The sequence below is a fragment of the Protomyctophum bolini genome (genome assembly GCF_963924005.1).
Source record: "Protomyctophum bolini genome assembly, chromosome: 5".
NCBI classification, from domain to species: Eukaryota; Metazoa; Chordata; class Actinopteri; order Myctophiformes; family Myctophidae; genus Protomyctophum; species Protomyctophum bolini.
This window is the reverse complement of record NC_137866.1, coordinates 39376546-39404472: the sequence shown is the minus strand read 5'-3', so window position 1 is coordinate 39404472 and position 27927 is coordinate 39376546. Positions and strand designations below refer to the sequence as shown.

The 27927-nt window shown below is 42.9% G+C and overlaps 2 protein-coding genes across 2 annotated transcripts in view; one reads left to right on the top strand and one right to left on the bottom strand.

The window, feature by feature from the left end:
• Nucleotides 1-1168: 1168 nt before the first annotated feature.
• Nucleotides 1169-10465, bottom strand: LOC308315210 (protein-serine O-palmitoleoyltransferase porcupine-like). The gene is made up of 15 exons (XM_080763078.1): nucleotides 10403-10465; nucleotides 8504-8646; nucleotides 7901-8093; nucleotides 7451-7494; nucleotides 6864-7045; nucleotides 6613-6743; nucleotides 6146-6166; nucleotides 5774-5788; nucleotides 5539-5664; nucleotides 5351-5451; nucleotides 4817-4893; nucleotides 4584-4647; nucleotides 3394-3479; nucleotides 2886-2996; nucleotides 1169-2175 (listed from the first exon to the last, which is right to left on the bottom strand). Exons 2-15 carry the CDS (start codon nucleotides 8637-8639, stop codon nucleotides 2074-2076), a joined length of 1389 nt encoding a protein of 462 aa, XP_080619204.1. The 5' UTR covers nucleotides 8640-8646; nucleotides 10403-10465; the 3' UTR covers nucleotides 1169-2073.
• Nucleotides 10466-25183: 14718 nt separating this feature from the next.
• The window catches only part of LOC308315519 (PDZ domain-containing protein 4-like), a 28740-nt gene continuing 25996 nt past the window's right edge, over nucleotides 25184-27927 (top strand). Inside the window, exon 1 of the mRNA XM_080763541.1 lies at nucleotides 25184-25260. Within this exon, the coding sequence (XP_080619667.1) occupies nucleotides 25201-25260 (60 nt within the window). The 5' untranslated portion in view covers nucleotides 25184-25200. The remainder of the gene's footprint in view (nucleotides 25261-27927) is intronic.

The window sequence follows — 27927 nt, the reverse complement described above, 5'->3', positions numbered from 1 at the left end:
CCTGCCGCCGCAACAAGCACGGGGGCCCTCGGGGCAGGCAGGGCTGAGTGCAACAACTCTTCTCACCACACACCTCCCCTGCATGGGCCTGTGGAGAGGTCTGGAGTCACATTTATACTCCGTACTATGACAGTGTTGCTTGCCTAAAAAACTGGTTCTCAATGGGTTTTTTTTTTTTTTTTTTTTTAATTTCAAGTAGGCCCTACATCCCCAGTTTAGTATGCATAGACCACAGACTCCCAATAAATATTTGTACACACTAATTTGGTTCCTAACTTCCTACCAATGAATATTTTAGCTGGGGACCCCACTTTGAGAACCACTGGCTTGGTCAACAAGCTATGGTAATTCTTTTTGGCAAGCGACAGCCTCAGTAAATGGACTATAAAGAAACATCTGCTACCCTCTCACACAGAGGCAGAGAGAACCTGTTCTGCATCCACTCCCCCATTCCCTTTCCCTGTCCCCTCCCCTCCCCTCTGCTCGGCTTGTCGGATGGCCCGCAACGGATGCGAGGTCAAACAAACAAGGCCAAACTGAACACTGTCACTTCTTATTCACCCCTTTTCTTTGACTTAACCCTTTTCTCCCTTGAACTCTTTAACTTCCATGACAATGATGACACGATTGACTGTCAAACAATTCATAACGTTCTTGTTGTAAATAAATAACAATTGCAATAAACAAGTATTTCTTACAGCAGTCCAGTATGTACTATATGATCTGTGTTCTTGCACCTGATATCGGACTGATGGTTACCACCTTAAATTAAATGAAGGTGCCAATTCAATTTTCAGGTAAAAAATTTATAAAAAATGGATCACTCTCAACAGCTACACATTTACAGGAAGCATGATTAAATCATTTCAAATGGGTACAGTAATCTAGATTACTACATTTCATGTATTTTAAGATCAATGCTACATGTTCTATGCAGCACAAGTATAAAAACAAAACATCTCACATACAAGGTGTATTCAGTGTCTTTTAGCTTGTATCATTTTTCTCGTATTGGTGAATTACATAAAAGTATCATTATTCAAAGCAATATCAGTATAATCGTCCAAACACAATGCTGAATCGTTCAGGTTCAAAATCACATGGAATGGTATCTTGAATTTGCTAAACCGGAAGTATGGCTTAAATATATCTACTCTATAACAATGCATGAAATATTCTGATTATAAACTTGTATTTGTAAAGTGTGTTTCAGTATTTCAAAAGCTCAAATAACATCTCTAAACAAAATACAATTTTAGGATGACCGAAGAACATACCACCAACCATTCCAAAGTAAAACACCATCATTAGCATTTAAAATTTATAAATAGTTATACATTTATATTAATTTCTTAAAATTACAATTAAAATCTATAACATTTCCGCCTCAATATCCGTACACTGTGCTAGTTTCACTCCAAAGTAAAGTGTTTGTATTCCTTATCCATGCTCACGATGTGAGCTAAATGCACAACTGACACTTGAGTCAAATTAACCACTTGAACCTATAGCATCCCTATTCTGAGGCGAACATTCGCCTCACGACACCTTGTGAGCTTGCAGATCGGCTATTTTTGGCAAATAGGGATTTTGGAAGAAAAAGCAGTATAGTATAGCCTAGTATAGACCCCTTAAGTGGTTAAAAAACTTAAACTCACCAGAATTTGTATATGGTTTAAGTGGTGAATGACAACCGTACTTGAGGGCATGACAGAGTGCCTGATGGCCACCATGCTGTTAGCTACTGATTGCGACTCGCAGTGAGACATCCTTCTGGTGCTGACAACTCGGCGCGTTGACGTCACAGATCAAAGGATGTAATGGGGAGGCAATTATTTCAAATGTATCAAAAATAGTCCCCAGTGGGTTGTTGTTATATTAATACTGTAGATAGAATATGATTATCCTGAGCGCTGCATGTTTGTATAGAGGTGTTGCTTTACTGTGGCGTATACTATGTAGGGTGGCTCCAGTCTCTTGGTATAAGGTCACAGTGCAGGTGTGGAGAGCCAGTCTCAAATACAGTATCTCTTCATTATTGCTTCATTCGCTTTTCTCTCGGTCTCTCAGAAACTAGAGGATCAGACGATACAATACCCAGCTTCCAAACGTGAGCCAGTGGCTCGTCCAGCTGAGCTCTGACCACTTCTGAATGGTGTGATGCGTTACATCGTCCTGTCGGGGGAGATATATGCGTATTATGTCGTTGCTGTTGTATCTCCACGCTTCAACTGTTTCATTTTTTGTAAATTAATCATTATCAACCTTTGACTGTTGCCAAGATACTAAATTAATGCCCTGCTACATTATACAAATGTCACAAAATGCCTACAAGCTTGACACGGTGCGTTGAGTTTGTAGATCTGCTATTTTCTAAAAAAAAAAAAGTCTGAAGTCTGAAATTGAAAAGTATTGAAAAGTATTAACAAGACCTTACACTGGACTTAACACAGGTTATTTTTCTCCAGTTTCTGAAAAGTAACAGTTTTGAACATACAAGCTTTCCTACCCGACAGCGACAACATACAGTAATAATAATAATTTATGTATGCTTGGAAAACCAGCTCAATTGCAGAACTCTTCAGTCTATAGCAGGCCCTAAAAATATCCAGGCTGAGGTTACATTCTGTCACAGGTCGTTACCATGTCACATACTGTACTGTCAAGTGTCCTACTGGATGTGAGTGCCATGCCACCGTATATAAATATAGACTCATATCGTCACTGTAGGGTAGAGACCTCCAGATGAAAGAACCTGTGTTCCAATCGATCCAATGTAGTTATTTATTCACAAGCTCTTGTTAATACTTTACATTTATTTAAAATGTATATAATAAAACCGGCAACGGTAACAACATAATCTTACAGATGTGTGGCGAACTCACCTCATCCTCGTCAATATAGTCAACGCTGGAAGTGAACACAGAGCCCAGGTACGTCAGGTGGAGGATTGCCAAGGCGCTGAACACTGTATTTATCACGTACACCCACAGTGTCTGCAGAAACAGGTAATTATGTACAGCAGGATGAATACAACCCAAAGCCTGTTCATATTTGCAGGTGGGGGAAAAATAGTTAAGATCAACTCAGCAGTACGTATGGTTTACTGCTTTCTTTTAGAATAATAATAATTATTTTCTCCTCCCCACTGCTTTTCAAGTGCAAATAAACAATCTATTCATCTTTCTATTGCGCCGATAGACAATTAGAGTTTTTTCTTCCTGTGATTGACAGTCTGGTAGTAGAAATTTGAAGGCAAGATGATTTGATAATATATTCTCCATATATTCAGACAGACAACTTCAAAGATCACTGCTAATGAATGAAAGTCAAGACAATAGAATCTTAAAGAAAACAAAAGGAAATAGAAGAGAAGAGACCAACACACATTACCTTTTTGTTCCGGTGTGTGCAGTTTGGTTGGCAATTCTTTGACAGTACACATGCATCAAATATGGCTGCAAGCCTCTTTCGGAATACTGAAAAACAGAGTACACCATTGCAGAAGAGCCTTAAAATAAAGCTACACAAATCATTTATTTTACATCCATAAAATGAAATATTTAACCAGTAAGTTGGCCTAAAGGGTGAGGTCGTGCTGAAACAACAGAGCTTCTTAATACGGCACAGTCGAGAAGCAGGAGTTAAACTATTAATCTGGTGTCAGTGAGGTCAGATGTAGAGTTGCTGGTGTTCCCTGGCCAGACGGCGGCGCGGCTCGTCGGCAGTCTCCTCCGTGAGAGTGTGGAGGTGGCGCTGCCGGGGCAGATCGGCGAGTGCATGCATGGTGACGGCAGACTGCTGGGCGAGTGCTGTCGCTTTAGCATGGGATCAACTTTGATTAAAAACATTAACAATGAAAAACCGGTATGGCCAGGGTTCATTGGCCAGATTCGCATGTCTTATTGACTGTTGGTAGGGCGTCCCACATTTTGGTGGCATAGGAGCAAAATTAGGAATCTTGTAGGAATCTTGATTCTTGTTCTTTGGTTGACTTTTTTGATTACGTTGGTGGCCATTTTATCACCGGAAAGATTTGCCTCCAGGATGTAAACCTATAGGTAATTTCATATTTTCGTGTGATAATATTGTCACTCACTCTATAACCAAGAAGCCATCTGCCTTGTTGAGAATTGAGATTACTATTTGATCCAAAGAGAATGGATTCCGTTTTTCCCAGGTGTAAAGATAGTTTGTTATCAGCAAGCCAGGTACAGATTCTACAGAGTTCAGAGCTGAGGGCCTTTTCAACCTGCAGTTTGTTCCTGTCCAAGACCAGCAGGGCTGAGTCATCTGCGAACAGGAACAAGTTGCAGTCACAAGCTGATGTCATGTCGTTTACATATTTTATTAGGAACAGTAAAGTCCTGTATGCTTCCTTGTGGAACGCCACAGCTCACTAGGAGGGGGGAGGGGGGCAGTGTTCTGTTCACCTCCACCATCTGTTCTCCCCCCTCCAGGGAGGATTGCATCCAGCTCACTGATGTGCAGACGGACAGGTTTGGCAGGTTTTCATAGTAAACTGCGACCTTTGGTCTCAACAATACTGTTTGGAATGGAGTGGACATTAAACAGACACTTACCATGCTCAACGTACGTGATGAACCCAAGAGACAGCAGCACCGCTCCCAGATGGAAACTCAAACCCTACCCAACGCAAAACACACACAGAATAGCCGCAATAATTAAAGCACATTTTAATTTGGTGGTGTAAGTAGTGCACATACAGTACTGTACACGTGTACCAAGTAGCACTACAATATTATAGAACACACAAGGACTGGAGCAATGGTGTCTGTTTAGACATGAAGCTTACGTGTAGCAACGCGCTGGCTGTGTAGGTCACAAGGATAGCCGAGAAGGTGCCGAATTTGAGGGCGCTCTTGAAAACATCTGTGAAAGGAGACAATTCTGGTTTGCTTCGCCTTGTCTATTTAAAGAGTAAATTGTAATTTCCTTCATAGTGGAAGAAGAATGCAAAACACTCCACATAGCATTACAATTAAAAGATGAAGAGTCACTGATTTCTAACTTGAACAATATCACTCTATTGTATGAAATGTGTGTGAAAGATATCTCTAGTCTACATAAGATGACACATTTCAATTTGTCATCTTATATACAGTAGGTGACAGAGACTTCCCATGCATGGCATTTTAGAGGACAGCATAAGAAAGCATTATGTCAGATTTTCATATGGCTGCAACACTTAATGGAAGTAATCGATTTAATCACTTATATTCCATCGCTAAGAATATCAATAGTTGCAGCCCTAGTCCTCCGTCACAGTAGAACGACAGGATTCATCATTAAAAATCAGCAACTTTGCCCTTCAACTCTCCCAACTCACAGGTGTGGAGAAAGCGAGACATGGGTACATTCCAGGAGGTCACCACCTCCACCATCGACCTGGGGAACTCGATATTCAGAGGTTTGGCTACAGTCATATCCCTGGAATACAAAAGAGAGGTGTTATGAAGGGTTAGTGGAAAATTAAATTCACTTTTCTTTGTTGCAGCATTTAAATCCCATTCTGACCATTTGAGGTTTTCTTTCTCTTCCGTGAAGCCGGCCCCAGCCAGAGTGGTGGTCGTCTCACTCAAGTAACCGACAAAGTAGTTACTGAAGTGGAAAGAGACTGCATTCTCATAAGACAACAGCCACCTGCAGATATAGAAATAATGCACAAAATTTAAAACTCAGCAGAAACACAACTGAATTAATAGCATATACACCACTGTGAAATGTTAGAGTTGACTTTTGTCAAACATACCTGGCAATAGAACCTCTGAGAAGCAAATGTACAGAAGAGAAAGGAGTTTGAGTTAGATCTCACCAGTTACACACACTTTTTCATAGAAATCATCACTGTTGGGCGGAAACCTTGTTTTGTATTACTTTTCAGAAAAAGGAACAATGTGTTATAATGGATGAAATGTAGCTATTATTTAATCATAAGCTTTTGTTAATACTTTTTATTTTGTCTTTTCCCATTTCCCATTTTGTCACATTCACAGCTGGTAAACATGAGAAACATGAGATGTACACGCAGTGGCGAGGACAACCATTTGATGATTTGCTGAATACAAACACACAATAGTGGCTTATGTTGTGTGGCAAGGTGTTGTTTAATCAATGAACTAACCTGATCTTCCTTCTCTTTTTGCTGTGGGCATATAGCATTGTAATAGGAAGAAAAACAACAAAACACAAATTAAACAAACACCACTTGAAGGAGCAAGACCTGCCACATTAACATCTCTTCTTCTAATTCCTTAGTTATTTGACCTATTATTACCAAAAGTTAATGATGTAGCTAACTAATCAATCTCAGTTTCATGAAGATCTATTGAATATCTATAAGTTATTTCACCCACAATTAAGCATGATTTATACTCGTACAACGGATGAATAGCTGATGTAAAGCACACACAACATATTGCATCTGCAACTCATTGTGAGCATGTAGATAAGGCTATTTTCGGGAAGCGACACCGAAGTACGTCAGAGCATTTAGGCCTCACACAGGAGGAGCGCCACACAGGCTAGGCAAGAAAACAATCAAAGCTATAGATAATAACCAGGATTTTTGAATTGCTGTGATCCATTTACCTTCGCAGCAGCTTGTCTCCAAATATAGGTATGAAGTATGGGAACAGGTAGGGGGCAACACAGTTGGAGATAACCAGACAGACCTGGCTCTTCACCCAGCAAATGGACACTTTCCACAACCACGACAAGCTCTGGCCCGGGGGAAAGACAGAAATAAATTTAAAAAAAGAGGTGCCAACCCACATGTGTATAGATTTGTTTTAAATCATTCTCAACCAGGTCTGCTCTGTCTCCCAAAACATGATGCTTACCAGCTTACGTCCTTCTAATGCCTCTTTGTAACTGTTGAAACTGATCCAAGGACCAAAGATGACTGTACCCACAAAGTAAACGTAGCCCATGAACTCGACAGGCGAGGGCACACTGGTCACCACACCTCTGTCCAAATCAAAGGCGAGAGAGATGGCTTTCATGGCAACCACCATCTGGGAACCTGGGAGGAAGAACACCCATTAGGGTTCAGAATATTGACCACATTGCACAATAGATCCATCAGCGTAGATGGAAATCTGAGGTAAGCAGAATTGCATTGTACGGTCAGAACTCAATGCTGTAAATCTTAAAGTTTCAACCTGGCATCCCTATTTTGTGTATGTCAATGGGTATAAATGTTACATTATAAAATAAATACCTAAAATAGCTGATCTACAAGCATGGCTTCAACGTATTGTGAGCTTGAATTTGGCTATCGAATCTATCACATTGTTGTGTGACTCACTATAGGACTTAAGTGGTTACTCTGTTGCACGATGGTGTTATTTGTCTGAAATCTGTTATTTTCGGCAAGCAACACCTTTGTATATGAATTAGGCTTAAGTGCCTCCAGAACTGAGCCTACCTCTCATTTTGTGCCAGGTGGTCGTGTCCATCATGTGAAGCTCTCTGAACAAATGAAACAAAAACAATTATTTCAGTTTGGATAAAGCCTTCACCACAATCCAGCACAACGGCTTTGATTTATCAATAGCCTACACTGCAGACAGAGAACTGATCTCTATTCCAGTGGATCCCAACCTTGATTTATTGTTACACCTGACAAAGCTGATACCACTCAACCCGGGCCCACATACACACGCATGCACACACCCAGACATTTTTACCACTTAATCTCCATAGGCTACTGATGACAAACTACAAAAATAGCCGACACAAGCTCACAAAGAAGTCGCATTGCAACATATTGTGAGCTTATAGATCTGCAATCTTTGAACCTTTTTGGAGCCTGGCCCCCGAGCCCAGGCTGAGAAACAGACAGTGGACTGGCACTCAGACACCAGGGCTCTCTCACCCCAGCAGGAGGTAGATGAGGACGGTGATGGAGAGGAAGGTGCCGCGGATGCTGGAATGACGGCACAGGAACAGGATGAGGTAGCAGAGCAGGCTGAGGAGGACCACCCAGATCATGTGCAGCTCGAAGAACAGGTAGAGCGCGTAGAAGCCCCCCGCCACGGTGCTCAGGTGTTTCAAGAAAGGCGGGAGGCCTGTTTGAGGTGAGAGACAAATAATCAGTGATGGAAGAAGAACACACATTTATTTACTATATGTAAACGTATTGATACCCTTTTGTAGAAATCTGTTACAAGTTCGATATAAAAAATGCACTCAGATAAAAGTACCAAAGTAATGCACTGAAAGTGCCAAAGGTAAAAGTACTCATTATGCAGAGGGTCCCATTTCACAGGTTTTAATTAAAAGTATAAAGATCCTTTGAAAATAGCAAACCACCACGCTGGTGTCCAAAAATAAATCTTTAAAAGAAGAAAATAGCAGGTCTACAAGCCTACACGCAAGTAACTAGTTACTAAAGTTTTAAAATTATTATAGAGGTGTAAAAGTACAACATTTGCCTTTAAGATGTAGTGGAATAGAAGTATAAAGTACTGGATCTTACTCAACATCCAGAGGAGCCGGCACACCAGGCAGATGAGGAGCAGCTGCCATACCTGCTCCAAGCCCTGCTGGGCTGTAGGCAGCAGGCAGCCCTGAGCCAGCTCCTGGAAGAACTCCTGTCGACTGAATGCTCCCATCACTCCACTTAAAGAAAAGAGCAGAGAAACAGGACACAATTATGTTCAGTGAATTATCCCAGCAAGAGGGAGAGCGTTGGATGACAGCAAAAGATCCTGCACTTTTCCTGTCATCCAACAAAAGTGCGGGATCTGAGTAAATGGCATGAACCCTGCAACAAACAACTTTAATAATAATAATAATAATAATAATAATTAGACCCCTTAGTTTCTTAAACATATTTTTCTCCTTATAGAGAAGTGTTTGTTCCTCAACATACAGTGGAAATGTGTGCGCAAAGTTTCACAGCAATTGATGTTCATGATGTTCATGATTTGAGGCATTTTGTTCAAAACGCGCCACACTTCTTTAGATGTTAATCTTGGCCAACCACAAGAGAATATAAAAAAATCACACAGACCTGTCTCACATGACTATAAAGATAATGTGTACCAATTTGCGTAATATTTGGTTAAATCTGAATAAGTCTGCCTCCTATTGGTGCTATAAAAGGCAGATTGAAAAAATGCAGGGCAGACGTTTTTTTCACCATGAGGCTGATTTGAAAAATGTCAAGTGGCATTTCTTCCTCAGCCTTTTGGGAATGTGTGTGCCCAGTTTCACCACAATCGGACACTGTTATTTGCGGCAGTTGGTTCTAAACAGGCCAGTCAAACTTTAGATGTCAATCATAGCCAATCAGAATGGAATATGAAAGATCAAAGATATGGTGGCGCTATAACAGGCCGTTCTGGAAAAATTGGGGCAGAGGTTCGTGGTTGGCATATACAGGGAGTGAATACGTGTGTGCACAGTTTGGCATCAACCAGGTTAACAGGCCGGAGATTAGCTGTAGGCCTACTGTACACACGGACGGAAGGGGACACATGGACAGACAGACATACACAGATGGACAGGGTGCAAAACATACTCTCTCCCCCAAGCCTTTCGGTGGAGACAATAAGTGCTATAAAATGCTAAGGATAGCAGGGAAACATCAAACCCATAGCATCTGTTATGTTATGTGTGTACTGTGTAGCCTATATATTATCAAACAATATGACTATAGCTATAACATAACATAATATAAAGCAACTGACAACACATCTTCTAGTATAGGCTTCATGTTAGCATTAATAATAGGCTTATAATAGGTGAAAATCACATTACAAAAATCACTAGGATGTGGTCAAATAATCTTACAGTAATATACACTGTAGGCATGATGTAGACCATATGCCACAAAAAACACCCTGCATTACGCCTCAGACTCAGAAAAAGCACTGAACCGATTAATTTCATCTTATATGTCATATGTGACTATCTATGAGGCATGTTCTCTCCGCAATGCAGTCGACCCAGCAGCTGTCGTGGACGTTTCTGTGATCACAGCCGCACGATAAACCGTAGCGATCATACCGGTTAACTTAGATTGGCGTGCACTGCAGCCCAAACCTATAGGCTACAGATGGCTACTGATCATTTTGATAGGCTAAGTGCTTGCTGTGCTTGATTAACCTAGTCGGCAGGATTTTTGCCATCAACATATACTTGAGCTTAATTAACAGGCTAGTCCATCACGTGAATTACTCCCTTCGAAAAAAAGAACTACAAGCTAACAGCGCGTCGACGCGTTGTTAATGTTAGCTTGTAGGTCAGTTCTTTTTGGCGACACCGTCGGACTACGAACTAAAAATGTAAGCGAATGATTAGCGAGCAGCAACCCCCCATCCTCCACTTAACTAACTGACCATGCACCGCGGAAAGCGGCTTGCTAACTTACCCTCTCAAAGAAGCGTTTTGGTATTCCGTTAAGCAGCACGACTAGCCTGCTGCCTTACCTGGTTTATTATTATAAGTCCCTTATAATAAACCGCACAGTGCTGCTGGAGCCTGGAGACGTCTGTCTGTGTTCCATGCACACTCGGTTCGGTCCAGCTGATGCTTATCTGGATAGACTGGATGTGGATGGATGAGCACCATTCACACAGCAGCATCAGGACCAGTGGACCGCTGGAGAGACACGCACCATTAGCCAATCCTCTGTCTTGGATTCGATGACGGTGCTGTGGGGGATCCGAAAGTGGCAGCCTCGTGCGCCAATCATAATCATTTACCGGTGTTCATTTTCTGACTCCCGTCAGAAACCATCTCCCCTTCACGTGAACGCATGCATGTTTTCTTTTTAAGTTCCGCCAGCAGATGGCGCCAGATAGCCTATTTATATTACCTCTGCAGTCTGCATGTAGTTAGCCTAGTGAAGACCAGACCGACCAGCCAGCCAGCCAGCCAGGATCAGGTTGTTGTTTTCTGACAACAATTTTGTAACAACACAAATGTCAAGAGGCGAAAAACTCTCAAACTATTCTGAGATTTTATTTTTAATATTAGGCTAATACTAGTACTAGGCTACTACTAAACATGCTTATAGGACAGGAGTCACAGGATTTCCTAGTGGCGAAAAATAAAACTTCTGGAAACTCAGATTACAGGATTTAGCTCTGTGCTGCCTATGCTATGGACCAGAGCTACTGTACACAAAGTGTACAGTAAGGGCAGGACTAAGTAAAGTGACTGCATGTGTTCTCAGCCACAACCGATAGATGTCAGTGTTGTTTAATGTGAGAAATTGAAACCACACTTCCCTCTATTAAAGAACGAAATCCACTTCAACACCCAGTAGTACTGTAGTAGCCTATTGTTTTTCACAAGAGAACTATTTTATACAGCATGAAACAAAGCAATATAACCATTATGGGTTTGTAGTATCGATTTGGCCTACCAGGATGGCAGGCCTACTGGTAAGCTCCTCTGACAAATTATGTTTTCTTATTATTTCTTATTCTTTTGCTTCATAATCTTCTTATACAAGGAAGGCTAGCTGTCTCACAGTCTCAAGAGTCACAATCAAGGATTTATGAGAGTTTGTCTCTTATGATAAACACCCAATATGACCCTCAGGGCTGAGCTGAGATTTATTACAATGTTATTTTAAGTAAGCCTTAAGCGCTACTGGGACTCACTCACTTCTCATGGACTGAACTCCAGATTCAAGGTTGGAAATTGATCTGACATGCATGCTGCTTCCGAGGGTTTTAATCAATATAATTTCATTTTCACCTACATGTCCACGGAGCACGGAGATAAAGAACATAGTCCCAGACAGTAAAGTAACATGTGTTCATTTAGCTCATAGTTTTCAAATGTTTCAAATTTGTCCACTCTATGAGTTAAATTAACTAGGTTTTTTGGATTGGCTCCAGTAGAGTGCGCCAATCATAATCATTTACCGGTGTTCATTTTCCTCTGTGTGTTTCCTCTGGGTTCTGTGACACCAGGACTGACGCATGGATCTGGTGTGACATGATGCACTTCAACATTATTTGTGTTCTCTGGTACTGACATCTTGAAAATGCTTCTCCTTTATAATTATAACATCGCATTGACCGGTTGAAATATACTTTAGTAGTTTAATATTCCAAATTGGATTGTCCAATGCATGGCTCAATGCTACTATGTTCTCTCTGATGCCTGAAAATGAATAATTTGGCATGGTCCCCTTCTCTTCTCAAGTTGACCTCTCCATCTGGACTACTGGTCCTGCCAATTCGTGTGGTAGAGCAGTCACATTAGAATTATGGAATCAATTTACTCCCTTTTTACTTGAGCCCCCAATAGAATAGTGTGTGTGTGTGTGTGTGTGTGTGTGTGTGTGCGCGCGTGCGTGTATTTGTTTGTTAAAGAGAAACGGGGAGAGAGAGACAGAGAGAGATGCAATGCAGACAGATGAACCATCTAGATTCTACAGGCACTTCTATCTACTACACGCTCTATTTGACTTAAAGTTATGAAGGATATTCATTATCCTTCACATTTATTATTAGTTTTTACATTTCTGTCAGCACTCCAGAGAGACCGACATCGCCATCTGTGCTGAGGTGGCATTCCATCCAAATCAGAATGAAGGCAGTGGGAGTAGAGGGTGGAATACAATAACATAGGAAAGGTGGTAGAGGGTGGAGGGTGTGAATAAAATAAGATAGGAAAGGTGGGCTTGTAAGGAAATGGTCAGCCCGTTTTGGGGTCATGGTAGAATGGCAGAAGCAGAGGAGCAGAGGTAGTAGACAGACTATTGTTCAGAAGGCAGGCTGAGGCAGTGTTCATCTCCATGACTGAAGTACAAGTTGTAGATGTATAGTTAGCATAAGTTAGCATAGTTGTAGTTGCCCTACAGTCATACCATTAAGTTATAGCCTACATAAGGTGCAATTAGCATAATGTGTATTTATTTAGCATAAGGCAGTTGGTTGGCAACCTTTTAAGGCAAAACAAGCTGTTTTTCAAGGCTAGAAAGATCGACCATAACCGGACAATGTACACGGCCACTGCCACTTTTACATTGTGTTATAGGCTAACAAAGAATAAGTGAATAATTTCATATAAGAAAGGTATGACTAATTGTTTAGACTATATGTTTTGGCTAATTTGTTTTAAAAGTCAAGATGACAAAATAAAAAAGACAGTATTCTCAGTTATCAAGAGAGAAAATGCTAACTCCACCTTATGTCATTTGGTGTGTAGACCGTGTAGGTGGCATAAGGCGTATAGTTACCATTTCCCTCCAGAATGGCCTGTATTTACACATGCTGCCCATTCGCTAATTAGGTACCGCCTGCCCTGACCTAATGTTTGCCTGTTATTCCCACATCAGGTGTTAGACAGTGTGGGCCGTATAGAGGCTGTGGTGATGCTGGCGGTTGCATACTGATGTTGACAGCATACTCTGTTTACACAACAGTAACAGCAGTCCACAGGCTCAGCACCACATCCAGGAGGAGGGAGGCATGGGGGCTCGTCCATCACTCCTCCGCCGTGGTGAAGGGTTGAGCCGCGACAACACAATTACACATTCATTTCACCTAGCCGGCTCCCGCCCCTCCTCCTTCTCTCACTCTCACATTCTCTCTCCACTCCTCGCTCTGTTCTTTCCTTCTTTCCTCTGCTGCACAACCCCCGTATTCTTCCATTCTCTGGCCCCCTCATCCCCCTCCATACAGTATCTTTGACTAATACACATTCAATTTCGCATGCATGCACACGCACACACACGCGTGTGCACACACACACACACACACACACACACACACACACACACACACACACACACACGTCTCTCTCACACACACACACACACACACACACACACACACACACACACACACACACAGTGTGACATGTGGCTTGCTGATCTTCAAAAAGTTTCCGGCAAGCGCCACCATGCCTCAGACTATAAATTAGGCTTCAGTGGGGGAAAGAAATGGAAGAACGTCATTTAAAATGTAATACCTTTAAGTTAAAAAATATTAACCGATGATCAAAAGTAGAAGATCAGAAGATCACAATGCTTTGCAGTGCGTTGTGAGCTTCTAGATATGCCATTTTTGGCATAAAAACAAACAGACTATAGTAAGCAACACAGCTGCAGATAATCAAATTAATAATGGATGTGTTACACGTAGGTGTGTCCAGAGCCATGGGTGTGCCAATGTGCAAGCATAGATGATATGTCAGTGTAGCCTGGCCCCAGCCCTGCATCACTAGCCACGCCCAAAAAATATGTTCTGTGTCAGGCTAATGTCGGTGTACATTGACACACAATTGCGTGCACATGTCACTCTTTTTTATTTCGTCATCTTGACTTTTAAAACCAATTAGCCAAAACGTTAGTCCCATAAATTATTGTTTGCTGTGCAAAACAAATTTCTCTGCAGATAGTCGTACCTTTCTTATTAATATGAAATTATTCATATATTCACAAATGGCACCGGTGTGCATTGTCTGGTTATGGTAGATCTCGCTCGCCTTAACAGATGTTGTGCCTTTAAAAGGTTGTGGTCTGCCAACCACCACTGCCTTATGCTAACCTACACCTTATGCTAAATACACCTTATTGTAACTTATGGTACACTGTAGTGTAGGGGGTCATGCACACCCACCTGACACACCCATTATTAATTTGATTAGCTGCAGCTGTTTTGCTTGCGTCACGGACACTGTGTACTACAAGGTCAGTCTTGTGCAGCCTGACATGTTTTGCAGTTTTTAAGATGCACTGGAAAACAAACTACAAAATCAGTCTAGAGTTTCATCCCCCTTTTTTAATACTTTAAACAAAGTGGAAGGAAGACAGAAGGACACGGAGGACTTTGAGGGGGTGAGGAGTACTCAGGGAAGGTGGTGGGTCTACTCAGGAATGGGGTGAGGAGGAGTACTCAGGGAAGGTGGTGGGTCTACTCAGGAATGGGGTGAGGAGGAGTACTCAGGGAAGGTGGTGGGTCTACTGGATGAGGAATGGGGTGAAGGACATGGCAGCTAATGATGTATTGATTTGGTAGAGCCTGGAGGGGAGGGGGAGCAGAACCACGGGTATGTGGGAGGAAATATCTCACACCTGACCGACCGTAGGGAAGGGAGGAAGGGTGGGTTTTTATTTATGTGTTTATTTCTACTGCCTCGCAAACGGTGGTTTAATTTAAAAAAAAAACCTCTGTTGTTGTTCTGTCTTGATCTCATTCTTTCTATAGAGAAAGGGTACGTGTGATGATGATTCCTCTGCAGAGATGCAACATTACATCAAAGCTGCAGGCGTTTAGACAGAAGACTACCACTGGGGAGCCCATTAGGTGAGATCACATGAGGGGGGACTGGGGGAGGGGGGCGGGGTTAATGGGGTATTCTGTTGGTTCTCTCTTCATTATGTGTCACTGTGTGTGTGTGTGTGTGTGTGTGTGTGTGTGCGCGCGCGCGCGCGCGCGCGCGCGTGTGTGTGTGTGTGTGTGTGTGTGTGTGTGTGTGTGTGTGTGTGTGTGTGTGTGTGTAATGCATGTGAGCGAGTGGGATGGGGATGTACAAGATGTGTGTGAAAGATATTGATATTGCTTCAGGTTATCGATAACTTGATTCATCGATTAACGAGATAAATGGAAACAGCTAGGGGTAATATTTTATCTTGACAGACAATATAACGAGAAAGTTTCATTATGAGAACAAGACTCACAATGAGCGGAATAATATGGAATCACACAATCTGACTTACTATAGACATGTTCTAATAATGTCATTAAATTAGCTTCCACCAAATCTTTCTTTACTCAATATTGTACTACCTAGAGGCAGGTGGCACCGTCGGTAGTGCTGTTGCCTCACAGCTAGAAGGTCCTGGGTTCGATTCCTGCTGAGGCGGGGGCGAGTTCTCTCCTCTCCTCCATACCCGAGGCGGGGTTGGCGAAAGGGTGTGGAGTTTGCGTGTTCTCCCCGTGTCCCCTAAGGTAGGTACCCACACAAAAGACATGCAGTAATCCTGGTCTCTAAACTGCCTCCCCCTGGCCAGCCGGGGCGCCTGATGGAGGGGAAAGGAACATGGTCGGAATAACGTGTTCCTTCCACGTACTGTACTACTTCCGGCCAGGGAAACTCCCCCTGTCAGGTGAAAAGAAGCAGCTTGGACTCCTCATGCATAGAAGGAAGCATGAGGTCAGTCCACTGAAAAAACTACAGCCTACAGATTAAAAACAAACAAACAGACTAGTAAGCAACACATCTGCAGATAATCAAATTAATAATGGATGTGTTACACTTAGGTGTGTCCAGAGCCATGGGTGTGCCAATGTGCAAGCATAGATGGTCATGGTATGTCAGTGTAGCCTGGCCCCAGCCCTGAACGCTAGCCATGCCCAAAAAATATGTTCTGGCGATTCATGATGTGAAACTAAATGAAAATTCAGACTGAGTGTCAGGCTAATGTCAGTGTACATTGACACCACATTGCGTGCACATGTCTTTTTTATTCTTTTAAAACCAATTAGTCAAAAGAAAACGGGAAAGCCAAACAGAAGGGAACCTGAAAAGGATGAGAGACATTGTGATCACGTGAAAATAGAGTGTGCCGCACACAGAAAATGGCCAACCTCCAACTTCACAATGTGTTGCGTCCAGCCAGGACGTGTTGTCAACCTACAAGCTCACAATGTGTTGTGTCAGCTTTCGGCGCTGTTGTACGACAGACTTAAGCCTTCATCCTCCCTCATGGCGTAGTGGTAATCACCTTCCTTCCCCCTTGCTATGCTGAGATACTCCAAAAATGTGCAGCTGTATTTCCATTTTCAACCCCTTGACATTGTATGTTATCTCTTCTCTCTCTTCTATATCTAATGTTTGCTGAAGCCTCTCCTCACCTACTCGATCTGTCTCCTCATTTTACTCTTTTGCACAACTATCTGTGAATTCTCCTAAAATGCCACAGGCAGTTCTCAGTAAGCTCCTCATTAAAGGGCCACTTCTCCTGCTTGTATTGCTTTTTCACATGGCTGGCCAAGTTCTTTCGGAGCCAGTGAGAGCGAACTAAACTCTGGAGACAGAATGCACGGGGAGGAAGTGTTATATAAGTTTTTAACATGTCACACTCATAATTGAATGATAGATTCAGGTTAAAGAATCTGCAAAGTCACCCCCTTAATAAAATGTAGTTTAGCAGCAAACTGGATGTACTGTATACATATTTTTGTACAGGTTTGAATGGACTGAACAGAGAGAGAGAGAAAGAGAGAGAGAGCGAGAGAGAGAGAGAGAATTAATGAATCCATCCCTTTCATCTTCCTCTTTCTATCCCGTCTACTCCATTCTCAGTCTCAAGTCATTACTGTCAATTTCTTTATTTTTGACAGAATAATAGAGTATACGACATAACACTTGTTGTTTTGCCTCATGGCATGGAAGATTGTACTGAGAGAAAATATCTTTGTTTGATGTCTTATTGGTGCAAAATGTCAAAATCTTCTCTAAATGGCACATCCAGGTGACCCACAAGACGCTGGTGCGATGTGATGCGTTGTGAGCCTATAGATCGCCTATTAGTCCAGGGGCCGAGACGGTGCGATGTGATGCGTTGTGAACTTAGATCGCCTATTAGTCCAGGGGCCCGAGACACATTTTGGTACCACCTAAGGTAAGTCAAAACCTTCCAAATTTCACTATGCTTTAAGTAGCATGTGACGTGTCAACACTCCTTGGCCTAAATTCAGCCATAGCATCGTCACTGTATAACAATATAACATTAAGCTACTGAATTGGAAGATATATCATACCAAAATATAAACAGTCATCTAAGGTGCTACCAATTTGTGAAATTCGTGTTGGCCCCTGCATTATATTTTCGTTATAGTTACACTAAACTTAAATGTTTAACATACTGTACATTTCCTTCCACTGTGGCAACACCCAACGCATGCACACACTTTGGTAAACTGTACTTGTGAGGACATCAAGATTTTAGGATGTTTGATAATTATTTCCAACCCCAACATACAGTACACACACACACACACACACACACACACACACACACACACACACACACACACACACACACACACACACACACACACACACACACACACACACACACACACACACACACACACACACACACACACACACACACACACACACACACACACACACACAAACCGTGTCCATGATGACATTCATCCTTGCATCAGTATCTCATCTCTGCAGCATCTCATGGCGTCTCCTTGCTTTGGAATGGTTTCAACACGGGTGGTGACTCCTGCAGAATGTGAATGAAGCTGCTCCAGGGGGCTTCTACCACCGGCACACCCACTATAGAAACATCTATACTACTCTCTCCCTGTCTCTTTGTCTTTCTCTCTCTCTCTCTCTCACACACACACACACACACACACACACACACACACACACACACACACACACACACACACACACACACACACACACACACACACACACACACACACACACACACACACACACACACACACACACACACACACACACACACACACACACACACAAGCTGAGAACAAGTGTATTATCAGTATTAAATAAATTATGAGCACATTGTTAGAATTCTACTGCACTGCATGCTCTTAGTGCCCTGTCTGTTTATCTGTCTGTCTGTCTGGCAGGCAGGCAGGACAGGACAGCCTGGTACCCCGTCTGTCTACCTGCACTGACCTGTCTGTCTACCATGTCTGTCTCTCCTTCCCTATCCCCTTCATATTATCTCCTCGACCTGAATAACACTAAAACCTCCCTAGTCTATGCTGAGTCTTGGTCCAACGCTGAATCTCTGTTTCTCACTCATGCATAATAATACTCATGTCATGTATAATATTTTCTATTAACATTTTTTCCAGACAAGCGCTTATTATGCCTCCCCGCACTTTGGCAAAAGCACACTAGAATATTTGTATATTCGTCAGTGGGAGTTTGTAGAAAATGAAAGTGCCTCAACATTGTAGCAACAATAACAACATTAAAGTCTCAGTAATTCTGCAGTGTAAGCGTGTGAGCAGTGTTTTGTTACACTGAAGTTGAACTATGAAGTGAACGGTTTAGACACATCGTAGGCTTACTGAGATGCAGGAGAAACAAAACAAAACTTACCAGCTCCACTAGCAGCCCCTAGAGTCCATGCTGTTCCAAAATGGAAATTGGCCAAAGGGTGAAACTAGAGGAAAATGGTGAAAAACATAAAATTAAAATCTGTAAGGGCCATGCATCGTCTTGGATGGTTTTTGAGTGGTGCAACCACTCCCTTACGGAGCTATGTGTGTGGCTGGGTGGCTGGGTCTTAGCACGAAAACAGCATATGGTTGTTTTTCACCACCTGTGCGCAACCGAACACACACACACACACACACACACACACACACACACGCACATATTAACTGTATATATGATGATTTTGGGTGTGCCAGTACAGTACAGTGACCAACAATAAAACACTCTGTGCATTTCGCCTCAGGGTTTCCTCCTGGTGCCGTCTCTTATCTATTAATACTCTATGGTGTGGACTCGTGAGGAGGGGTTGCCATAAGTGAACATGAACTGTCAACCCAGAACTAAAATGTGCGTGTTGGGCAGGCAGGCAAAAGGCCTTGGTGTCTATTGTTTGTAAACCAAGTCGTCTGCGGTGTCCATAAATCCATTGAGTGAGATGACCTTTGATTGGTCCACTGAATGAGATTACCTCTCATAGGTCCAGCTGAATGAGATGACCTTTGATTGGTCCACTGAATGAGATGACCTATATAGTTTCCTCATGTGGATATTTTGGACAGTTTGACTCAGTTCTGACCTTTTAGTTAAAGTGGACTAACATATTGTGACAGGATTAAGAGACAATGAAATATGACTCTGCATGCAAGCGTGTGCGTGTGTGGTGCGCTTGTATTACTGTACGTGTGAGGGACAAATGTCCCCACAAGTATGGTAGTATCTGAAAAATAGAGATTGTGGGGACAATTTTCACAAGAGAAACAGTTATTTGTGGAAAAATATAGTGTTAGACTTAAAATCAGGAAAGCATCAGGTTACGATAAGCCATTTAGAATTAGGGGTTTGGTTGAAGTTATAACTGTGTCTGCCAGTGTCGCATACATAAATAACAGATCTACAAGCTCAAATTGTGTCATATAACACCGGCTTACAGGCTTAGAGTAAGAGATTGCCCCGAAAATGGTAAAAGCGCTATTTATAAAATTGTCTACAATTTTGATGTCCTCACAAGTACAGTGTTTTGTGTGTGTGTGTGTGTGTGTGTGTGTGTGCGTGTGTGTGCGTGCGTGTGTGTGTTTGTGTGTAGCTGTGTACACACACACAAGTCACTGCAGTCTGAATGGTAAATGTCTGTGACTGGAAGGCTGTTGAACCACACAGCATCCATGAAATCACAATTCAAATTGGCTCCAGAAGATAGCAGAAATAGGAGTGAATATGTGTGTGTGTGTGTGTGTGTGTGTGTGTGTGTGTGTGTGTGTGTGTGTGTGTGTGTGTGTGTGTGTGTGTGTGTGCGTGTGCGTGTGTGTGTGTGTGTGTGTGCCTGTGTGCATGTCAGTGTAGGACACAAGCTAAGGAACACTGGAGAGCTGTGTGCTGACAAAAGAGGAGCAGTTAGTCCTGGGCCAACTGATAAATGACTACAGGGAAAGAGAGGGAGAGAGAAGAGTATAGAGAAAGAGAGAGACAGAATGCGAACGAAAATAAAAGCCTGGGTACCGATCGAGGCTAGACAGAGAGCGAAAGAGACAAAGGAATAGAGACAGACAGACAGACAGAAAATATGAAAAGGGTGAGATATTAAAAGGAAAAGCAGAAACTAGAAAACTCACAGGTGGAAAAATATGATTAAGTAGACAGACACAGGCACAGTGAATTATAGTAATAATCTATTGTTATATTATAACAATAGAGCTACATTTTAATCTGCTTACTGTAATTCTTCCCCACGGAGTCAGTGTCTCAGTAATTCTGCGGTGTCACTGTAAGCGTGTGAGCAATGTTTTGTTACAGTGAAGTTGAACTATGAAGTGAACGGTTTAGACACATCGTTTACTGAAACATCAGGAGAAACAAAACAAGACTTAACAGCCCCACTAGCAGCCCCAAGAGTCCATTCTGCTCCAAAATAGAAATTGGCCAAAGGGTGACACTAGAGGAAAAGCCACAATGGGGTCAACAGAAAAATAAAATTATTAGAGGCCATCGTTTGTTATTGTTCATAACTTCTTATCGCTGCCTCCTACTGTCTGTCACTGCTCTCCCACACACTTATTTGCATTTCATCTGTCGCCTCTTGTCCTCATCTTTAAATGAATCCTGGCACACCGGTTATCCACTTGTTTTCCCCTTGTCCCCCCAACCTTACAGTACCCTTGTTCTTTTTGGCAGTGCAGCATCTGGTTAAAATTTAAATTCACAGCCAGTTAGAGGGTCTGGAATAATGTATGTCCCATTCTCTCACAGAGAATCCCAGTGTTTACTTTACATTTGCATTTCATTTGCACCCTCTCTGAATGAAATTAACACTGAGATGTTACTGCGTTCTTAGAATATCCAAGATTCCACTTTAGACAAAGTCAAGGTGACACAGGATTGCTTGTCCGCTACAAGATGAATGAATCTATTCCACACTCATCTGCTGCCGTGTGAATCAACAATTTGATAGCACGTTCACTTGTTGTTGTTCTCCTGACTGCTCTTACTGGGATGTATTTGGCTTTCTAGTTAGAGCTCTGTGGAGTGTAGACAGAAACACAGCCTGGAAGAAAAAGAGAGAAATCAGAAAGGAGGGGAGGAGGGAGAAAAAGAGAGGGTGGGACAGCAAATGAGGTGTGTGTAAAAAAAAGAAAAAAAGAAAAAGAGTACTGGGAGAGGAGGTTGATGCCCAACCCTAGAGAGAGAGAGAGAGAGAGAGAGAGAGAGAGAGAGAGAGAAAGAGGAGATTACAGTGTCGAATCCAGTCATCCAGAGGAATTCAGCCTTAGTAGTGGCGTAGCGTGCAGAACAGAATGCTCCCTTACCGCTGGGGGAAACCGCCTTTGTGTTCCACGCTGCAGTGGGTGTGGGGAGGGGGAGAACATTTACCGTCGCGCCTAAGGGAAGAAGCCTAGAAGTGTCCTCCAATCAGCCGTCAGTGATTTATCTCATCTGGTGAGGCTGCTGATGGTGATTTATGACTAACCTGAGAACAGAGGCGCTGCACAGCACGCAAAACCACCTGGAATACTCACTTATACACTCTTTATATGCTTTGATTCCATACAACCTGAAGCACAAACACCTGCCTATGTGGACGGTTTCCTTTTTTTATTTTACTCAGAATGACCTGTAGACAAAAGAGGATTAACTAACTGCCTCCCATTCTTCAATTTCAAAATTTTCTTGGAAGACGGATGGAAAATGGACTAACTTCTTGTTTCTCCTGTGTGGACACAGACACGGAACAAAACACGCCTGATGTTTCAATCTGGAAGATACCTGTAGACTGTGTTGTATCATCCATCACCCCCGCATTTCACTTCAGCGACTCCTGTGTGTCTCGTTCTTGGTTTCACTTAGAGGCGTGCTCTTTACTCAGGCTGAGGCTAATCATATCTATGGCACGGTGATGGTGACAGTAGATGGAAATGGAGAGGAGAGAGGAGAGGAGCAGTTGGCCAGATTTTACACGCCTGTTTGCCCTGTAGTGCCTGCTGAGAGCGTCTGACACAAGGGAGTAGCTCCGCTGGACCCAAAGTGTTGTGTTCTCTGTCTGTGCGGTGTAAAAAAAGATTGATCGTTATTCGGGTCCTTTCATTGAGAAATTCCATTAGCGCATGAGTGAGTGAGTGAGTGAGTGAGTGTGTGTGTGTGTGTGTGTGTGTGTGTGTGTGTGTGTGTGTGTGTGTGTGTGTGTGTGTGTGTGTGTGTGTGTGTGTGTGTGTGTGTGTGTGTGTGTGTGTGTGTGTGTGTGTGTGTGTGTGTGTGCGTGCGTGCGTGCGTGTGTGTGTGTGCGTGCGTTAGTGCCAGGTGTGAGGTTACTCAGCCTCTGGACATGTTACAGGTGTAGTGGAGCCTGGAGAAATAGGATTATCACTTTGAACAGGTAGTTGCTGGCAGCATCAACCCAGGGCTCCAGCTGTCAGGCGAGGCTTTGGGCCACTTCCAGAGAACCAATAAACTGACTGGAGGTTGAACCAACGTAATGAGTCTCGGGCGACTGAAAAGTGAAGTGACCTCTGCTGCCAGAGGAGGCTTTGTTGTAACTTTCAATCCACTCAAATATGAATTATACATGAGGGATGCAAACGGAGGTTAATCACTTCAGTAGACTGAGAAAGAATCTTTTAAACAGAAGTCAGACTACAAAGGGGGACTGAGAAAGAATCTCAAAGATATTCAGTGAATATGTCCCCCGGCACTGGTTGTGCACAAATTAAATAATTCAGGTGAAGTGCGTTTTAGAAGTTGAACAGCTGCAGCATCAATATAGCTGGTGGTCTCGATGGTAACTAATGTAATTTTCTCAATGACCGTGCAATCACAGCATGCTGCATATCAGCGCGTGGGTGTGATATTGATTTCTGCACTTGGCCAGGTTAGAGGGCTGTCTGGTCACTGCTTGTAAGAGGTCACTAATTTAATTATAATCCATCATTCGCGCTCACCCCAGAGCAATGTAAGCTGTTGCCTTGTATGGATGATTGGAAAAGGATGTGACTTAGAGGATCAAAGTGCGACAACTTGTCATGATATCTGACACCAGATCAGATGAAACATTTAATCTCCTCCATTCCTCAACAGGCGTTCTCTTGGGCACTTGCCTTCCTCCCAACATCCAATGCCGAGCATCTAACAGATATTAAACGCGCACATTTTGCATTCAGACATGCGCTACGAAAAGCCTCTTTGTATTTTAAGAGGCCCTCGGTGGCAGTCGTGCTGAGTTGCTGACACATCCAGAGCGCTTGGCAGGGTGTGTGTGGTAGCCCTGCGCCCAGAGAGAAGCCAGTGTTATCGTCTTACTTTGACGCCCTGTGCAGGTGTGCATGTTATTGGCTTTTGTCTCTCAGGAGGCATAGCTTATCTTAGCCCCACAGCAAGGGCTTAAACATCCAGCTAAACAGTTCAGTGCACCACCCCCCCCCTCTACCACCTCTATTCAGCACCAACAACAATCCCACTCAACCTTTCACCATCTCTTTACTTGATGAGTTTCCATGGAGTTAAATTATGAAGTGCCCTTGACCCTGAAGTCACTGGGGAGCCGGCATTTAGAAGTCCATTGATCCTGATGGGAGTGTAGCAGAGTCCCGACCAGGCTTCTATTGAGGAGAACTTATCTCACTGGACCAGACCCAGCAGAGCTCCAGATATTCTGGAGAGTGGAGGGCAGGAGAGGTGGAAGCCTCAGACAGACACAGAGAGAGACAGAGAGAAGGCGAGTTGTTTGTCTGTGAAACTTGTTAAAGTGTTCCTGTTTGGAAGAGTGACTGTGATTCTGAAGTAACTAAGTAAGTAAGTAAAAGTAAGTAAGTAAAAGTAAGTGTCTAAGTAATTAAGTAAGTAAGTACTTGTGTGTCTATGCGTGAGGAATGGGGGGATGATAACCCATTGCGTGTCAAATCCAGAGATCATTCTAAAAGGAGAATGTTCTCTGCTGTACGATGTGATCACATCTCACAAGTCACTGGACCGTCACTAAGGGTCCTAGGGGGTGCCTAATAGATATTATTAAAAACCCATCTTTCTCGGATCAGTGATCCCATTCATTCATCTGTCATCCTTGCCCTTTGCACATCAGTCAAACGAAGGTTGTGATGTCGTCTGCTACATAAATACGACCTGCAGGCCTCCATGCATGAGCACTCAAACAAGGTGTTTTATGTCTGCGATGGGGACAGAAACAGGCGGATGGATGGACTTTGGGTTGCAGCGCTGGTACATGTACATTATCTTTGGATTATGCTACTGGAATTCCACGGATGAAACGGTGACGCGCCGTACAGAGAAACTCACTTCTCTCTGTACACGGCTTCACTTTGTGTTACTTTGAAGAGTGGTTTACAGTTTAATTCCGCAACACTGATGTGGATGAAGGAGGGGCTCTGTCACAGACAAAGACTCTGAGAGAGAGAGAGAGAGAGAGAGAGAGAGAGAGAGGGTTTTGGCTTATTTGGACCTGCACAGCCCAGCCCAGGCACCGGGTCAAAGGTCACAATGGGGTGCAACATGTGTGTGGTTCAGAAGCCTGAGGATCAATACAGAGTCATGTTCCAGGTAAGTGTCTCTCTCTCTCTCTCTCTCTCTCTCTCTCTCTCTCAGCATTATTTTGTCGTTCACACTAAGCACTATAACTAGCTATAAAAATATAGTTTTAAAAATCATTATATAGTTACAGTATATAGTCAAGTCAAGTGGTAGAGTTCACACCAATTATAAAACAAAATCACACCCGTGTGAAGTGAGTGGTGCAACTCCGTGTGGGGGTCCCCGGAAGTTCCAGACCCACATGAACGTGCTCAGGGTGCCGGCCCGGTTCCGGCAAGCTGTCCGAAACGGTTGAGAAATGACAGAGTTACCGTGTGGGGGTCCCCATGGGTCCCTCTACTGTACTGTACTGTCACTGTTTTTTTCATATTCATTTTAACAGACACACCACACCCACTTCTTATACACACCCATTGTAACTTCAAACTCTATTTTAATCAGAAATCAGTTAATTGAAAACACATGTGGTTGGTTCTGGTGACTGACATTGTCCTCCTTGTGTGTAGGAGACCATTGTTATTACCTTTTTATAATTCTTTTGGATTTTTTTTGGGGGGGGGGGGGGGGGGAAATAAATGTATGATGAAAAAAGGAAAAAGTCTCCTCACGCATTTAGGACAATATCAGTAACCAGAACCAAGGGACGTTTTCTTTTTGGGTTTTTTAAGATTTTTTTTTTCGCGCTACATGGAGGTCTGACTTTGTAGTCCAGGAAGGAAGTGAGACCACATTTTCATGACAGGTTTGTTTTTGGTCATGAACATGAACATGGTGTCATGACTAAAATATCTAAAGAAACAACATTACACACATACAAACCCCAGGAAAGTGTTTCTAAGTGTTTCCTAAACATCATTAAAATAAGCTCTGGTTGCAAAAGGGGTGAAGTGGCCCTTTAATCTAACAGCTACAATGGGTTTGTATGATAAAATGTCTGTTAAAATGAATATCAAATATCTAAAATACTCTTTCACTACTAGTAAGAGACCACACCTTCGCTCAAGATTAACAGTTTATTGAAACAGAATGAGATGAATGCGGAGTGGAGTGAGGAACCCAAGGTAGGGCGAGACTCAGGGTGGGCCGTAGTCTCTGGAGCTGACAGTCATCTTTGCTCTACTCCGAATGAGTACTCGTCTCTGCTCCATCACTGCCCCCCCCCTGGATTCCTAGAGAATCGAGGCGGAAGGAGGAGGTTGGGGTGGGGAGGATGACGATTTTGAAGAATAGTGAAAATAGCCGATCTACATGTGCAGTACTCACAACCGTCTGTCGTGGAGCAGAACAATCAACTTGGTTGAGAGATCGCAGGTGTATTTATACTGTGGTGATTGCACTGGGGATTGGCTGGGTGATAATGAAAGGCAGGTGAGTTTGATAAGGAGGGAGGAGTTGTTGATAATGAGGGAGGAGTGATTACGGTCAAGCGGAAGGAGGTCTCTTCTCCCGAAACTGCGTTGTATAAACAACGCAGTTTCGGGACAACTTCCCAAAAATAGACGTCTGGTGTGTTCACTTAATGTCCACGTAGAAAAATACCCCCAAAAAGTGAAATAACCCTTTAATGTGTCCTGCTCTGCAGTGAAGCGTCTTAATGTTGACACATGTTGTCATGGTGTCCTACAGGACGCGTCACGCTGACACACTCATTAAACTCCAACAATGCACGTGTTCACTCCCAACTGCACACTTAAATCCTAAACAAATTACGTGCATCAATTACAGATTCCAAACACAATTATGAAGGCGTCAAGGACAACATCTCTGTCAAAGTGAGATGACTGCTGCGTAATTGCACTATTTAATCAGAACAATGAACATGGCAGATGATAGGGAGTAACAAGATGAAAGCTACTATATTCATTTGGATTTTAGAATGAGTTGGCAACGACCCCCATTGCAAAATGAATGCACAATTATGGGGATTAAGAAAATCGTACACTACAACATGTGACATACAGTACATAGTACTATATATCTCACCTCTCCCGACATCCTGTCCTACTATCTTATTTGCCAAGTATTGATTTTAATTAACATTTGTAGTACAGCCATTAACCTAAAATCAATGTGGAAATCATGGTCTCTTGAATAATCCTATTAGTTCCTTTATTCAGAATAATTACGAGAAGATGATGCCAATATGGTAATGACAGTCACGGCGATTATAATAATCATAGAATAATTATGATCAAAGGGAGTAGAAAAGAGCTAAATTGCCTAAGCAGGAAGATCATGCTGCCTCGGAGTGATGCAGAACAACACAGTGAAAGAGAGTGAGCAGGGCAGAGGAAGGAGGATGGATGGATTGTTATAGCTGGCCCCAAAGAGTTATATGGTGGAGAAGGGTTGCCACGGTTACCGCCTCAGCACCCGCGGTCGGTCCACTGGGAACAGTGTGTAGGTGGATAAGATCATGTGTGGATGTATTCAGTGCTTAAGGAAGCCCCCGTAATGGCCGAAATAAACCCTGTGCTAGATCTTCTCCGTTACGACAGCGGAGAGACACTCGCAGGGTTCACCGTTGTGCAGCGAGACATTATTCAGTGTCCATGACACCAGGAGCCTCCGTAATGTTGGAGTCAGTGAGCTTAGCTGCGTCTGGTGCCTGAGGCAGCGCCAAGAGAGAAGACAACACACAGCCAGGGGTATAGTAATGAGTCAAAGAAAGGTTGG